Here is a 14,326-nt window from a genome sequence, read left to right as displayed (position 1 = left end):
TCACCGGGAGCGACGTCTCTCAGTCCCCTTCCGGAAATTCTGTCTTGGCCTTACGCTAGAGGTAGCGTACTGCGGGACGGTATCCGGGGCGGGAGTCGCTGCGGCCTGGGTTTGTTGCCAGGCACCTCCGCTGAGTTGTGAAGGTGTCAAGGATGTCCACTCCCTGGGTCCCAGTAAGACTCCGGGTAAACCGGCTACTTGTTTCTTTCCCTGATCTCTCGGGCAGTGTTGGAAGCTGAGTGGCACCCACAGGAGACAGAAGCCGACAGTGAAGCTGTGGATGACTGGAGCTGGCAGGTCTCCAGTGCCCACGGCTGTAGGTCTCCTCCTGGGCGCGCTGCGGTCTCTGCATCAATACCCCACCACTACTCTTGCGTGGCCCCACATTCTTGTGTTTCAGTTTCCCTCTCCTCAAATCAGGCCTGGACCAAGTAAGAAGCCCGCCCGCAAGGGACATTTTGCAGCACATGAAGCTTTGTAAATGTCAGGTTTATTAAAGTATAATTTACATACAATAAAGTACAATTGGATGAGTTTGACAAGTGCATACAGTCTTGGAACCATCACCGGTCTATATTAAAGTTACATCATTCCCAAAACTTCCATCAGGCCCCTTTGCAGCCTTCCCTGCCCCCAGGCACACAGAAGGTAATTACTAGTTACCTACTGGGTATAGTGGGTTATACCTCCAGTAACCAGAACTCAGTCCAGGTACTACAACAAAGGAACCAGTCGTTAAAACCACCAAGCACAGAATACACCAGGAATAAAGGACTTTAATAAAGCAATTCTCAGTATGTGCTATGCCAGTTTGGCATAATTAGTAGGAACATTTAAACAGTCTGTTTCACAACTGCTAGGATTAAGTCCCAAAAAAGGCTACTTATACTAGAAAAATTATTTTTGCACAAACATATTGCTTGGCCCCTATCACAGATCTACTAAATCTTTCAAGATTCTTTTAAAAGGCTCCCTAGGCTAAAGAAACACTGCCCTATAACAGTGCTAGTTTTCTAAAGCCCACACAGCTTTGGGTACAGAAAGCTGAAAAAAAGTGTTAGTTTTTGCTAACAAAATTGACAAAATAACAAAATATATAGGTCTACTCTCCTGTTTATTTAACTCAAGTTAGAAGAATACCAAAATAAGTTTGACAAATGAATCCCCCAAAATATTGTCACCTACTGTAGTTTGAATACTTTTTATTGCTGTATCAAATGTATTTTTATCAGGCTGCTCTAAGACTGGAAAAATAAGCACATTTACATGAAATGGTAGCTTGAACTGAATTCCCTAGGATACTTGCAACAGTCATGGTCCAAATGAAGGCACTGTTTTGTTATGTTTGAAATTCAAAAAACTTTTATTTAAATTGAAAAAAATTCTCAAAACTGCATTTAGAATCAAAACCCTTTTGTTATGAACACACAAGTATTTTTAGGTAAGGCAGAAATATTTCTAGGTTAACAAGACCAAATTTGACTTTGGATTTTATTCTCTAAACAAATTGTAAAGAATGAAGGAAAAAAATAGGTTATTTACAGAAAATATCTACATATGTACTTAAGAGGTACAAATTTGGTGACGAACTTAGTACATGCTGGCATCTCAGAAGCAGTTCTTAAAGAGCTTAACTTTATTTTCCTGGATTTTAAGAACACCTAAGATCCTTCTTCATCCTCGATCTTGGGAGCCAAATAGTACTTTAAGTGTCCCATGTCAGCAATTTTATACTCTACAACTGAAAGAAGACAGGAACACAATTACTGAGAAGTACCACATATACCATCTACAAAACAAGATTCAACAAACTGATTATCTTACCAAGGGGTACATCTGCAGACATACTGAGTGTTACCGTAGGAGAGAGCGGAGTGGCTTTTGTAAAGAAGTTCAGGTATCTCAGTGCAAAAGTTAGCTGAACTGGCTCATTCATCTCTATAGTAACCTGAGAGAAAACAGAAAGATTAATCATATTGAAGAACATCAAAAAAGTTGCAGTCCATTAGTTTAGAATATATTTCTAAAGATTTATTTATTAGTGGGGCACATAGGTGGCTCAGTGGGTTAAACCTCTATCTTCGGCTTGGGTCATGATCTCAGGGTCCTGGGATCGAGTCCTGCATGGGGCTCTCTGCTCAGCGGAGAGTCTGCTTCCCTCTCTCTCTGCCTACTTGTGATCTCTGTCAAATAAATAAATAAAATCTTAAAAAAAAAAAAAAAAGATTTATTAGAGAGAGTGTGGGTGCATGCAAGAGCATGAGTGCAGGGAGAGGCAGAGGCAGAGATTCCAGGCTGAGTGCTGAGCCCAAGCAGTGCTTGTTCCATGAGATCATGATCTGAGCTGAAACCAAGAGTCGGATGCTTAACTGACTGAGCCACCCAGGCACCCCTAGAATACATCTTTAAAAACAAAACAAAAAAACCCTTATTGGGTTACTTTGGAGAGTGATATGAAACTAATTTTGAGAACTGGTAAATAAAGCAAAAGAATCAAGTATTTAGTCTGTCTTTCCTATATGAACTGTAGTTCAGGTAAACAAAATTATGTGGTGAAAGAAAACTTCTCTTTATGGGAATGTTTCTAATAAATAAATCAGCTAATAAAAGGAGGAATGAAATGTATTAATACAACTCTAAGGACCTAATGATTCTAAACAATTATTATGGCTGCTAAGAAAATGCAGACACCTCATACCTACTAGGGGTTTACATACCAGCATCTGTAAAGTATTCTTATTCCCTCACTCCCAAAACAAAGAAAACACTGAGTATGAAGGCTCTAGCTCTGGAGCTACCACTTTATAGGAAATATAGGTTAGAGAAGCATATTAATTGACATAAGGGATACAACAGGCAAAATCCAGATTTCGGGAAAACTCAATGAGAAAGGACTTGCCTCAACAAATTGTAATGGAGAGGGGAGATAAAGAAATTGAATGTTGAATGGAGAACCAAAGGATTAAAAGAATTTGAGGGCCTATCAATGAACTACAGTGTACAGAGCTTATTAAAACAACTTCTGAAATAACCAAGGAAATAGAAAAACACTGAAAAATTCCTTAATACCAAATGTCATAAACGCTCACATTTCAGATACAAAAATACTTATAGAAGAACTAATTTGAGATTAAAAAAAAAAAAAAATCCAGAATGGCAGGGAAGTTACCATGTAATTTAGCAGAGATAATACAGAATTAGCCCCTGAACTTTTGCTACTAATATTTTTAAGTCTTCATGTAAACTGAGGGTTGACTATTCATGCAAGGAACTAGAATATATAATAATTACTATAAACTTAAAATGTCACACTATGGTAAGCACTTTGAAAGTTACCATATTTAAGCCTAATAATCTTACAAAGTTAGAACCTAAAACTGTCCTTCATTTACAGAGTTAACTGATGTTTTTTCAAAGGCTAGTAAGGCTTTAAAAAAAAATACAATTACAAACAATTTGTTTATAAATACTCTTCTAAAAAAGGTACCTGATTTTCTAGGAAAACCTTAATTTAAGGATGTTTAGTAATTAGAGTGTTCTTTACTTTGTCCCTAAATGGAGGTTCTTTAGGCCCCCTACTGGGACTACCATGTTGAAACTTAATATAAAGATTATGTAAGAGCTCCTAAAAGGTTAATTTTTACCTCCAACTAGATCCTCTGTTGAGTTGCAATTACCTTGCTATGGACTGAATGTCTGTGTTCCCAAAAAGTTCATGTTAAAACCAAATCCCCAAGTGATGGTACCTGGAGGTAGGGCCTTTGGGAGGTGCTTAGTGCTAATACCCTTCTAAAAGAGACCCGAGAGCTCCCCTGACCCTTCTATCGGGTGAGAAGCCCACTGTTGGTGAACCAAGAAGCAGGTCCTCACCAGGCACTGAATCGGCCAGCTTTCCGGCCTCTACAACTGTCAGAAATAAATTTCGGTTGTTTATAAGTCATTGTCTACAGTATTTTGCTATAGTAGCCTGAACAGACTAAGGCACAATCTAATGTTAAGGGTTACCATTCTCAAAAAAGAAGAAGAAGAAGAAGGGTTACCATACTCTTCAGAGTATTTTGTTAGTTAAGAAACTACTTACAGCTTCCTCCTCCTTATCGACATTACTTGTTTGTGACAACTTAATATTTCCATTTCCTAGTTCTCCACTTGCAGAAAATTTCACTCCATCTTTTGCACAGGAAATTACAACAGCATCTCCAATATGACTGAGATCTCGGCATATACGTGCAAATTCACCAGAAGGCATCTTTACTACACAGCTATACTCTTGTTCCTATTTAATAAAATAAAATAAAAGTTCATCTGCTGGAAATTAAAAATTCTCCTTTTCTGAAGACTCTGCATCTAGACAAAAATTCAGAATTTAAGACTTCCTGATTACTTTGAAATATCACTCATTGTGTAATTTCATAACATACTCTTAACCTCGAAAAGCAAATGTAGATATAAAACAAATATGTCATAATAATTATACTAAGAAAACAAGAGTTTAAACCTTTAATGATAAATGCACTATTCAAGGAAAAGAGCCTCCCCCAATCACCCTCCAGGGCTAAATCAAGAGGACATTAGGGCATGGCCTACAAATGACGATGCTTGTGCAAACAGGCCCAACTGCTTACCAAAACAAGAAAACAAGATACTAAAGATTTTAAACATCTTAACTCTCCTTTTATGTTGACAAACCCAACCTTAATGAATTTCTGCTAACACAGCCTTAAAGTCTACTCATGGGAGAAAAAAAAAAAAGCATGGAGGTTAATGCTAATATATATTTGGCAGCAATGAATTCAACCAGGTTCATTTTAGAGTACTGTAGTTTAATGAAATTACAGACGTCAGTCTAAATGCTAAAGCCCCACTTTGGAACATGTACAGCAGATATACAGAAGTCCCATTAGGAATTGGGCTTTAAACTATTATTAACATTTTCTTATGTAACTATCATGCCCTGTGTACAGTACACACAGAAACTTTGATACTCACTGGAATTCCAAGTTGTTCAACATCTAAATCCATTAACTTCATTTCATAGTCTGAAACCTTTTCTTGATCTACCAAAAGAAAGCAGATTGAAGAAAAGCATTTAAGTTTATAACTATGATGTTAAGTTCTACAATCATCACAAACATTTTCTTAAATTTCTCACAACTTTGAGAGACACGCTGCATTTAAATTTCCCCTAGTATAACTTAGTTGAAGGTTATGACTTACTTGGAGCTTCAAATACTAGGGCCAGGGTGTCCGCATTATCTTCAGCCCTTAGTGTAATGATGTCCTCATTGCCAGCACATTTTAGTATTTTGGACATGCTAGAATACAGAAGACACAGGATTTAAAATCGACACAATGTTCTCAAGACCGATTTCTGACTCAAAAGAAGGAGTTGCTATTTTTCCCAGGGTTGTCGGAGGAACTGGGTATGTTAGGTAAACTGATATGGCCATTTTGTAATGCAATTTAGCAGTATTTATATTTTAGCAAGCACACACCCCATCAACAAAAGAGCAGTATTTTACGACCTGCAAGTCCCTTGGGTGGGTGAAGCCAATTATTCAGTTGTGACGATCACGAAAAATGATGGAGGATACCCATTTAAACATACTGCATGTAGTCGGGGTAAGTATTTCTCACAAACCTTAAGATTTAAACATGTTTATGTACTAGACAAGTAGTAATCAAAACTCTGAAAGCCCCTGCCCTGGAGAAATTTTAAGTCATGACCTCAGGGTGCTCACTGCAACTTTATAATAATAAAAGACCAGAACCAACCGATTGTCCGTCCCCAGGTAGGGTGACAGAACTGGTCAGTCAGGCCAAAGGTCTGTCGTCCAAGGCCGCCGGCACTTAATAGCCCAAGAGCTGTGCAACTCTTTTCCTGGCATTTCGAAGAAGCCCGTCATTTTCCCGCCACCACCCGCTTTGTGACTTTGGCGCGGAAAGAGCCGGTTCGCGCGGCTGCCAGCGCGGGCTTTCCGAACCGCGCGCTCCGCTAGGTCCCGCCCCTCGGCGTCGCAGGCCAATGAGATGGCGCGGGTCGCCCGTGCCAGCCAATGAGGGCTTAGCTCGCCGGCGCTCCCGCCAAGAGCCGGAGGTGGGGGTGCACGAAGAGCCCGGCTTTCCGCCACCCTGCGGCTCACCTGGTGAGATTCACACCCATGGCCAAGTTGCGGTCGCAGCGGTACGTGTCGAAGCCCTCGGAGCGCAGGGTGAGCTGCACCAGGGAGACGTGGGAGGAATCCATGCTCTGCAGGTTGACGCCGCTCGAACTTATGTCCCAGCAGGCCTCATTGATGAGATCCTTCAGCGCCTCCAGCACCTTCTTCAGGATGGAACCCTGGACCAGGCGCGCCTCGAACATGGTGGCAGAGTCACAACGACGCAGCTACAGGCGGAGATAAACAGGAAGTTGTTCCCGGCTTGGGCGTCACAGGGTAAGAGCGAGCCGGCGAACGCAGGAGTTCACGTCTGAGAGCCAGGACGATCACAACCAGCTCGAGGCGCCTGCGACGGTTTAATAGCGCCGCGTCTGCGAGCGCGCGCTCTCCGCCTCAGCGCCGCGTGTGGACACGTCACCACGCTGCCCCGCCCATTGCCTGGCCGAGAGATTCCAGGGCCAATAGTGTCCCTGATCTGCATGTGGCCCGCCCTCCCTGAACATCCATTGGAGGGTTGGACGCAGGGGCGGGGCAGGAGCGTGGCGCCTCCGCCTTCTTTTTTGCCTTGTTTTCGGAACCCCGACGCTGAACAAGTCTAGGCTTGTGAAGGCCTGATACGGGTTTTGGGTCTTAGGGTCTTAGAGTTTTGTGCTGCCTGCTCAACCTCCCTCTTCAGGAATACCAAGAAGGTGAAAATGAAACGCAAGTCTAACCTAGCAGGAGGAAGACGCCTTGCAGCCTGAGTACAGCTGTTTTAAATCTGTGTTTTGTTTTTGCTATTATGGAAGTGATGTGCTCCTAAAAGTCAAACGGTACAGAGGGGTGCAGTTACGATTAGAGAATTATCACGCCCCTTCCTCTCCCGCGCGCACCCCAAGCTCTTGTTACTTACTGTAGACAACTTTCTAAGCATTTTTTCTCTATACAAATACATTTAAAAGAAAAACAAAATGAGTTCATACCAGAAACACTTCTATGATGTACTTAATAAACTTAGGTTTAATTTTATGTCACATACCACCTCTACATCAGCACTTCTTAAAATGATGGAATAGTATCCTATGCATGTAGCCAAACTTAACAATTTCTTGTAATTACAAACACCTTTGGGTACTTAGTTGATTTTTGAGAGATCGACTCCTTGCAGTGGCATACCCATTAAAGTTTTGATAAATGTTACTAAGTTGACCGCTGAAAGATTGCAGTTTACCTAAGCCTGTGGACATGCTCATTTCTCCATATTTTCCTAGTTATAGATATTAGCAATTTTAAATTTTTTTTTATTAATGTACAATGTATTATTAGTTTCAGGAGTACAGGTCTGTGATTCATTAGTCTTACACAATTCACAGTTCTCACCATAGCACATATCCTCCCCAATGTCCATCACCCTGCCACCCAATTCCTCCCATGACTCTCCCCTCCAACAACCCTCAGTTTGTTATTTGCTGAGACCAAGAGTCCCTTAAGGTTTTCTTCCTGTCTGGCTTGTCTTGTTTCATTTTTCCGTCCTTTCCCCTATGCAATCTTGTTTTAAAATCTATGCTTATTTGTGTGAAAATTCCAATTTGCATATTAAAATATTGTCACAGGGGGCACCTGGTTGGCTCAGTTGGTTAAGTGTCTGCCTTCCCCTGGGGTCCTGGAATGGAGCTCCACAGGCAGGCTTTATTTAGCTCAGCGGGGAGTCTGCTTCTATCTCTTCTCCCTTTTCCCCTCCCCCTGCTCATGATCGCTCTCTAAAATAAATAAATAAATAAAATCTTAAAAAAAAATTTATTACAGGAGGATGAGTGGCTGCCTTCAGCTCAGGTAATGATCTCAGGGTCCTGGGATCAAGTCTAGCATTGGCTCCCAGCTCCCTCTGCATCTAGCTGTGCTCTCTTTCTCTCTGTCACATAAATAAAAATTGTTACAGGTTGGATATCTTTCATATATATATATTTATTTTAAGATTTTTTATTCATTTATTTGACAGAGATCACAAGTAGGCAGAGAAGCAGACAGAGAGAGAGGAGGAAGCAGGTTCCCTGCTGAGCAGAGAGCCCAATGTGGGGCTTTATCCCAAAACCCTGGGATCATGACTTGAGCTGAAGGCAGAGGCTTTAACCCACTGAGCCACCCAGGTGCCCCCTTTCATATATATATTTTTTAAGATTCTTGACCATTGTATATTTTTATCTTTTCTCTTAAACTCTTTTTCCTATTGATTGCAAGGAGCACTTTAATATTAAGCATTTCTCTATTACATATATTCCCCCCCATTTTGTTATTTTTCTTTTACCTTGGTTATAGCATTTCCCTTTAATTGTGTTTGCTATCTTATCTTGGTCTGTAGAATTAGTTTTTCTACAGTGTATCTCGATATAGATTTAGTTTTATTTATGCTGTCCGGGGAGTTTAGTTTCCCAAATCAGAAGATTTATGTATTGTATCAAGTCTAGAATATTCTCAATTATTAGTTTCAAATATTGCCTTTCCCTACTCTAGTCTCTCCCTCTGGCAATTAAAATGGATGAATGTATTTAACCGTAACTGAAAGTAAGATAACTTTACGGTAAGATACACCATTGTTTTATGTAGCACAAGAAAAGAAATGTTGAACCATCACACAATGCTATATCATTTAGAATTTCTAATTTTTTTTTAAAGATTTCATTTATTTATGGGGCGTCTGGTGGCTCAGTGGGTTAAAGCCTCTGCCTTCGGCTCAGGTCATGATCCCAGAGTCCTGGAATCGAGCCCCACATCAGGCTCTCTGCTCTGCAGAGAGAAAAAAAAACAAGTGTTGGCAAGGAGGTGAATAAAGGGAACACTTGTGCACTATTAGTGGGAATGTAAATGGGTATAATGACAATGTAAAACTATGGAAGTTCCTCAAAATATTAAAAATAGAACTACTGGGGCGCCTGGGTGGCTCAGTGGGTTAAAGTCTCTGCCTTCGGCTCAGGTCATGATCCCAGAGTCCTGGAATCGAGCCCCACATCAGGCTCTCTGCTCTGCAGAGAGAAAAAAAAACAAGTGTTGGCAAGGAGGTGAATAAAGGGAACACTTGTGCACTATTAGTGGGAATGTAAATGGGTATAATGACAATGTAAAACTATGGAAGTTCCTCAAAATATTAAAAATAGAACTACTGGGGCGCCTGGGTGGCTCAGTGGGTTAAAGTCTCTGCCTTCGGCTCAGGTCATGATCCCAGAGTCCTGGAATCGAGTCCCACATCGGCCTCTCTGCTCGGCGGGAGCCTGCTTCCCCCTCTCTCTCTGCCTGCCTCTCTGCCTACTTGTGAACCCTGTCTGTCAAATAAATGAATAAAATCTTAAAAAAAAAATAAGAATTACAGAAAATTAAAAAAAAAATAGAACTACCATGTAATCCAGCAATTCTACTTCTGGATATTAATCCAAATAAAATGAAAACACTAACTTGAAAAGATATATATATATATATATATATATATACACACATATATATATCTGCACATTCACTGCAGCTTTATTTACACTAGTCAAGGTATAGACAACCTAGCTATCCATTGATGAATTAATGGGTACAGAAATTGTAATACACACACATATATACCAGAATATTATTTACCCACAAAAAAGGATGGAATCTTGCCATTTGCAACAATATGGTTGGATCTTGAGAGCATTACCCTAAGTGAATAAATCAGACAGAGAAAGACAAATAGCACAAGATCTCTGTGTGGAGCCTAAAACTGAAACAGAAACAAAAAAACTTGAGAACAGATTGGTAATTATCGGGGGTGAGGGGTGGGAGTGGGAGAAATGGATGTACTGCTTTCTTGTTTTGTTTAAATTGAATTTAAAAACGTAAAAATTTTTTTTTTTAATTTACAAATGGGTGGCACAGACTCGGAAAAGATTCCAGAGACAAGAGTGTAGCACTTTTGAGAATGCTGCATCAACACCTGTGATAAGGGTATGCTAGCATATGGAAACACAGCAGTATCAGCAACTGTGAAAGACTGAATGTGGAGAAATATTAAGAATGCCTTAATTCCTCTTGATTATATGTTTTTGTATGCAGAAGAATAATATACGATACAAATATTTTAAATGATCTAAAAGTTCTTTTTTTTTTTTTTAAGATTTTGTTTATTTGACAGAGATCACAAGTAGGCAGAGAGGCAGGCAGAGAGAGAGGAAGAAGCAGGCTCCCTGCTGAGCAGAGAACCTGATGCAGAACTTGATCCCAGGACCATGACCTGAGCCGAAGGCAGAGGCTTTAACCCACTGAGCCACCCAGGGGCCCTGATCTAAAAGTTCTTTCAATAATTACAAACTAGAAATTCTAGGGGCATCTGGATCGTTCAGTTGGTTAAGCCTCTGCCTTCAGCTCAGGTCATGATCCTGGAGTCCCAGTATCAAGCCCCATATCCAGCTCCCTGTTCCACATGGAGTCTGTTTCTCCCTCTGCCCTTTATCCACTTGTGCATGCGCGCTCTCTCTCTCTCTCTCTCTCTCTCTCTCACCTCTCTCAAATAAATAAATAATTTTTTTTTAGAGATTTTATTTATTTATTTGACAGACAGAGATCACAAGTAGGCAGAGAGGCAGGCAGAGAGAGAGGGGGAAGCAGGCTCCCGCCGAGCAGAGAGGCCGATGTGGGACTCGATTCCAGGACTCTGGGATCATGACCTGAGCCGAAGGCAGAGACTTTAACCCACTGAGCCACCCAGGCGTCCCAGTAGTTCTATTTTTAATATTTTGAGGAACTTCCATAGTTTTACATTGTCATTATACCCATTTACATTCCCACTAATAGTGCACAAGTGTTCCCTTTATTCACCTCCTTGCCAACACTTGTTTTTTTTTCTTTTTTTTGATAATAGGTGTGAGGTGATAGTTCATTGTGGTTTTTATTTGCATCTCCCTGATGGTTAATGATGTTGAACATCTTTTTATATGCCTGTTGGCCATCAGCATGTCTTCTTTGGAAAAATGTCTATTCAAACATTTTTACCACTTTTAAATTGAATTGTTTGGTTTTTGTTATTGTGTAAGATTAGCCCCTTATCCTTTACATGCTTTGCATTTATTTCCTCCCACTCAGTAGGTTGTCTTTTCATTTTGTTGATGGTTTCCCATTGGTAAATTTTGATACGGGTACTTTCTTGCCTTATGTATGATCAACTATCCTTGGCATACATTTTAATATCAAAACATAATAGGTTTATCCATTTATGAGTATTTTCCTTTCTTGGTTCTCTTAGAGTCTTCATTCCTTTGCAAAATATGGAATCTGTTCACTCGAGAGAGGAACATTTGCTTCACTAACAACAAATGTACACTTGGCTACTCTGTTTCTTTGCTTTTTGTTTACATAATAACATTTTGGTCTAATGCCAGATCTAAGTGTAATTACTTTGAAAGCCATTTTAAATCGCAATTAAATATGAATGGCAATGACCTGTCAGAGAAGGCCTTCCAAGGTAGTAGAGTTTTATCAGAAAAGGTAGCTGTTTGGAGAGTGGAAGAAAGAGCCTGAAAAGAATAGTATGTTGAAAAAGGATGCCAGTTGTTCCGGTAGTAGTTTGTTTTACAATTCAAAGATTTTTTTATGGGTACTCTCTACCAGTTTTATTGAAATATAATTGATATATAATAATAGAACTCAAAGATTGATATGTCTAGGACACATTGATGAAAGGGGAGACTGGTGCAAAGTGACGTTGCAAAGGAAAGCAGGAGTGACAGCTCATACGACTTTGTAAGTGCAAGGGGAAATTATCAGAAGATCTTTGACATGATCTAATTTGTGTGTGTGTGTTTTAAGATTTTACTTATTTATTTGACAGAGAGATCACAAGAAGGCTAATGGGGGGGCGGGCAGGGGAAGGGGAAAGCAGGCTCCCTGCTGAGCAGGGAGCCTGCTGCGGATGCTGGGCTCAATCCCAGGATCCTGAGATCATGACCTGAGCTCAATCCCAGGACCCTGAGATCATGATCTGAGCAGAATACCCACTGAGCCACCCAGGTGCCCCTCTAATTTGTGTTTTAAGAGGATCACTTTAATATCTGGTAAAGTACTGTTCCAATCAGTGAGAGAAACAATGTATAAACTATCAAACTTGACTAAATGTCTAGGAAATAATAAAGCTATAGACTTTTCCTAACAACTGTTCACCAAAATAAATTCCAGATAAAGAATTAAAATTCAAATAAATAAATTCAAAATTCAAATCAATATTGGCTCAGTCCATAGAGCATGGGACTCTTGACCTTGGGGTTGATCCCCTTTTTAAAACTAAAATCTTTAAAAATTTTTTTCAAATAAATATAAACCCAGTAAGATGTGTAGAAGTCTTTTGGTAAATATGTATGAGATCTTGCTACAGGCTTCGAAACCTAAAAGGGTAATCCCCATGAAACTAAGGAATGACTACTTAATGACTAAGTTTTAAAACTTCAGTATGGCTAAGAGAATTGTGTTGTTTAGTACATTTTATGTTTCCATGACAGAGAATCAGTTCAAAGTGATCAAGAGAAAGGGGACTTTATGTATCCAAACAAAAGCCAGAAGTAGCTAGCTTGCAGTGTCCAAGGCTCTATCTTAGTAAGTGTATAAACAAAATGGTTAGCCACATTACAAAACAGAGTAAATTAAAGGGTGACAGAATTTTAATCTACCAAATTAATGAAAATTATGTCAATATTAATTGTTAGGAAGAAATCAAGGAAGTGAGCACTTTTATGCATTGAAGATTAGAGTATAAATTGTATAATTTCTCTGGTAGTAATTTGGTAATGTGTATGAAAGTCTTCAAATTTTATTTATTCTTTGACACCCAAATTCAATCTTTAGGGTTTTTTTTCCTAAAGAAGTAATCAGAGGTACTTACCAAGATGAAACACATTTAAGAATATGTCTTATAGAGGGGTATCTTGGTGACTCAGTTGGTTAAGCACCCAACTTTTAATCTCAGCTCAGGTCTTGATCTCTGGGTTGTGAGTTCAAGCCCCGTGTTGGACTCCATACCAAGCCTGGAGTCTATCACATTAAAAAAACAAAAACAAAAAAACAACTTCCAGAATTATTAAAAATTCCTCTAAAATTGGAAATAACCTTGAGGTCTAACAAATGTCATTAGGTAAATTATGGTAAATCACAAAATGGAATACCAAACAACATTTCAAATACCATTTTTTTAAGATTTTATTTATTTGACAGAGGTCACAAGTAGGGCAGAGAGGCAGGCAGAGAGAGAGAGGGGGAAGCAGGTTCCCTGCTGAGCAGAGCCCAATGCAGGGCTTGATCCCAGGACCCTGAGATCATGACCTGAGCAGAAGGCAGAAGCTTAACCCACTGAGCCACCCAGGCAGCCCTCAAATACCATTCTTAAAGAACATTTAATGATAAAAAGAAAAGTCAGGTTAAGAAATGGTATAAATAGTAGCACTCCAATTTTCTAAAATTGTTACATCTGGAAAATAGAATGAAAATGCAGTGATATAAATAACAACAGTAGTTACCCATGGCCGATAGTACCACTAATGATTTTAATGTTTTCCATTATACATTTATGCATTTTCCACACTTTATCAGACATGTATTATTGATTGGAAAATGTTAATGAATGTTGGAAGAGAAAATGCTGTCAACTATTTTACATAATTTCTGGCAACTTCTTTTATAAGGTGATATAATGTATTAGAGTGAGTCTCAAGTCTAGCTGCCCCTTAGAAACACTTGGGGAAGAGCACCTGGGGGTCTCAGTCAGCTTAGTGTCTGCGTTTGGCTCAGGTCATGATCCATCCTAAGGTCCCTTGGATGGAGCCGGGTGCTCCCTGCTCAGCAGAGAGCCTGCTTCTCCTTCTCCTTCGGCCCCTTCCCCCTGCTCGTGCTCTCTCTCAAATAAATAAAATCTTTATAAAAATAATGGGAACTCATCAAGGAATGCAATGAAAAGAAGTCCCTGTAAACAAGATATACCATAAGACTGAAAAAAATGAGCCTAGAAGAAAGAGCTAATATGAGGAAGAGAAAAATCAGGGACAGAGGAGGAAGTATAAGGTAATGTAAGGATCTGGGGCAGCTGGGTGGTTCAGTTAGCCAAGCATCTTCCTTCAGCTCAGGCCATGATCCTGGGGTCCTGGGATGGAGCCCTCAATTCAGGCTCCCTGCTCAGTGGGGAGCCT

The 14,326-nt window shown here is 39.9% G+C and overlaps 1 protein-coding gene across 1 annotated transcript; it reads right to left on the bottom strand.

Annotated features, from left to right (window-relative positions):
* Positions 1-470: 470 nt before the first annotated feature.
* Positions 471-6,574, bottom strand: PCNA (proliferating cell nuclear antigen). The gene is made up of 6 exons (XM_045981878.1): positions 6,144-6,574; positions 5,218-5,315; positions 4,990-5,057; positions 4,082-4,276; positions 1,825-1,948; positions 471-1,741 (listed from the first exon to the last, which is right to left on the bottom strand). Exons 1-6 carry the CDS (start codon positions 6,362-6,364, stop codon positions 1,662-1,664), a joined length of 786 nt encoding a protein of 261 aa, XP_045837834.1. The 5' UTR covers positions 6,365-6,574; the 3' UTR covers positions 471-1,661.
* Between the last annotated feature and the right edge of the window lie 7,752 nt (positions 6,575-14,326).

Source organism: Meles meles, chromosome 16, assembly GCF_922984935.1.
Source record: "Meles meles chromosome 16, mMelMel3.1 paternal haplotype, whole genome shotgun sequence".
NCBI lineage: Eukaryota > Metazoa > Chordata > Mammalia > Carnivora > Mustelidae > Meles > Meles meles.
The sequence above is the reverse complement of the archived record's forward strand: the minus strand, read 5'-3'. Positions and strand labels throughout refer to the sequence as shown.

Excerpts from the sequence above, each read along its gene's own strand:
- PCNA (XM_045981878.1), bottom strand. The coding sequence starts at position 6,364 with ATGTTCGAGGCGCGCCTGGTCCAGGGTTCCATCCTGAAGAAGGTGCTG. Across the intron at positions 5,058-5,217 it reads CCTAGTATTTGAAGCTCCAA|ATCAAGAAAAGGTTTCAGAC; the intron begins GTAAGTCATAAC and ends TTCTTTTGGTAG. Across the intron at positions 1,949-4,081 it reads TCGATAAGGAGGAGGAAGCT|GTTACTATAGAGATGAATGA; the intron begins GTAAGTAGTTTC and ends GTTTTCTCTCAG.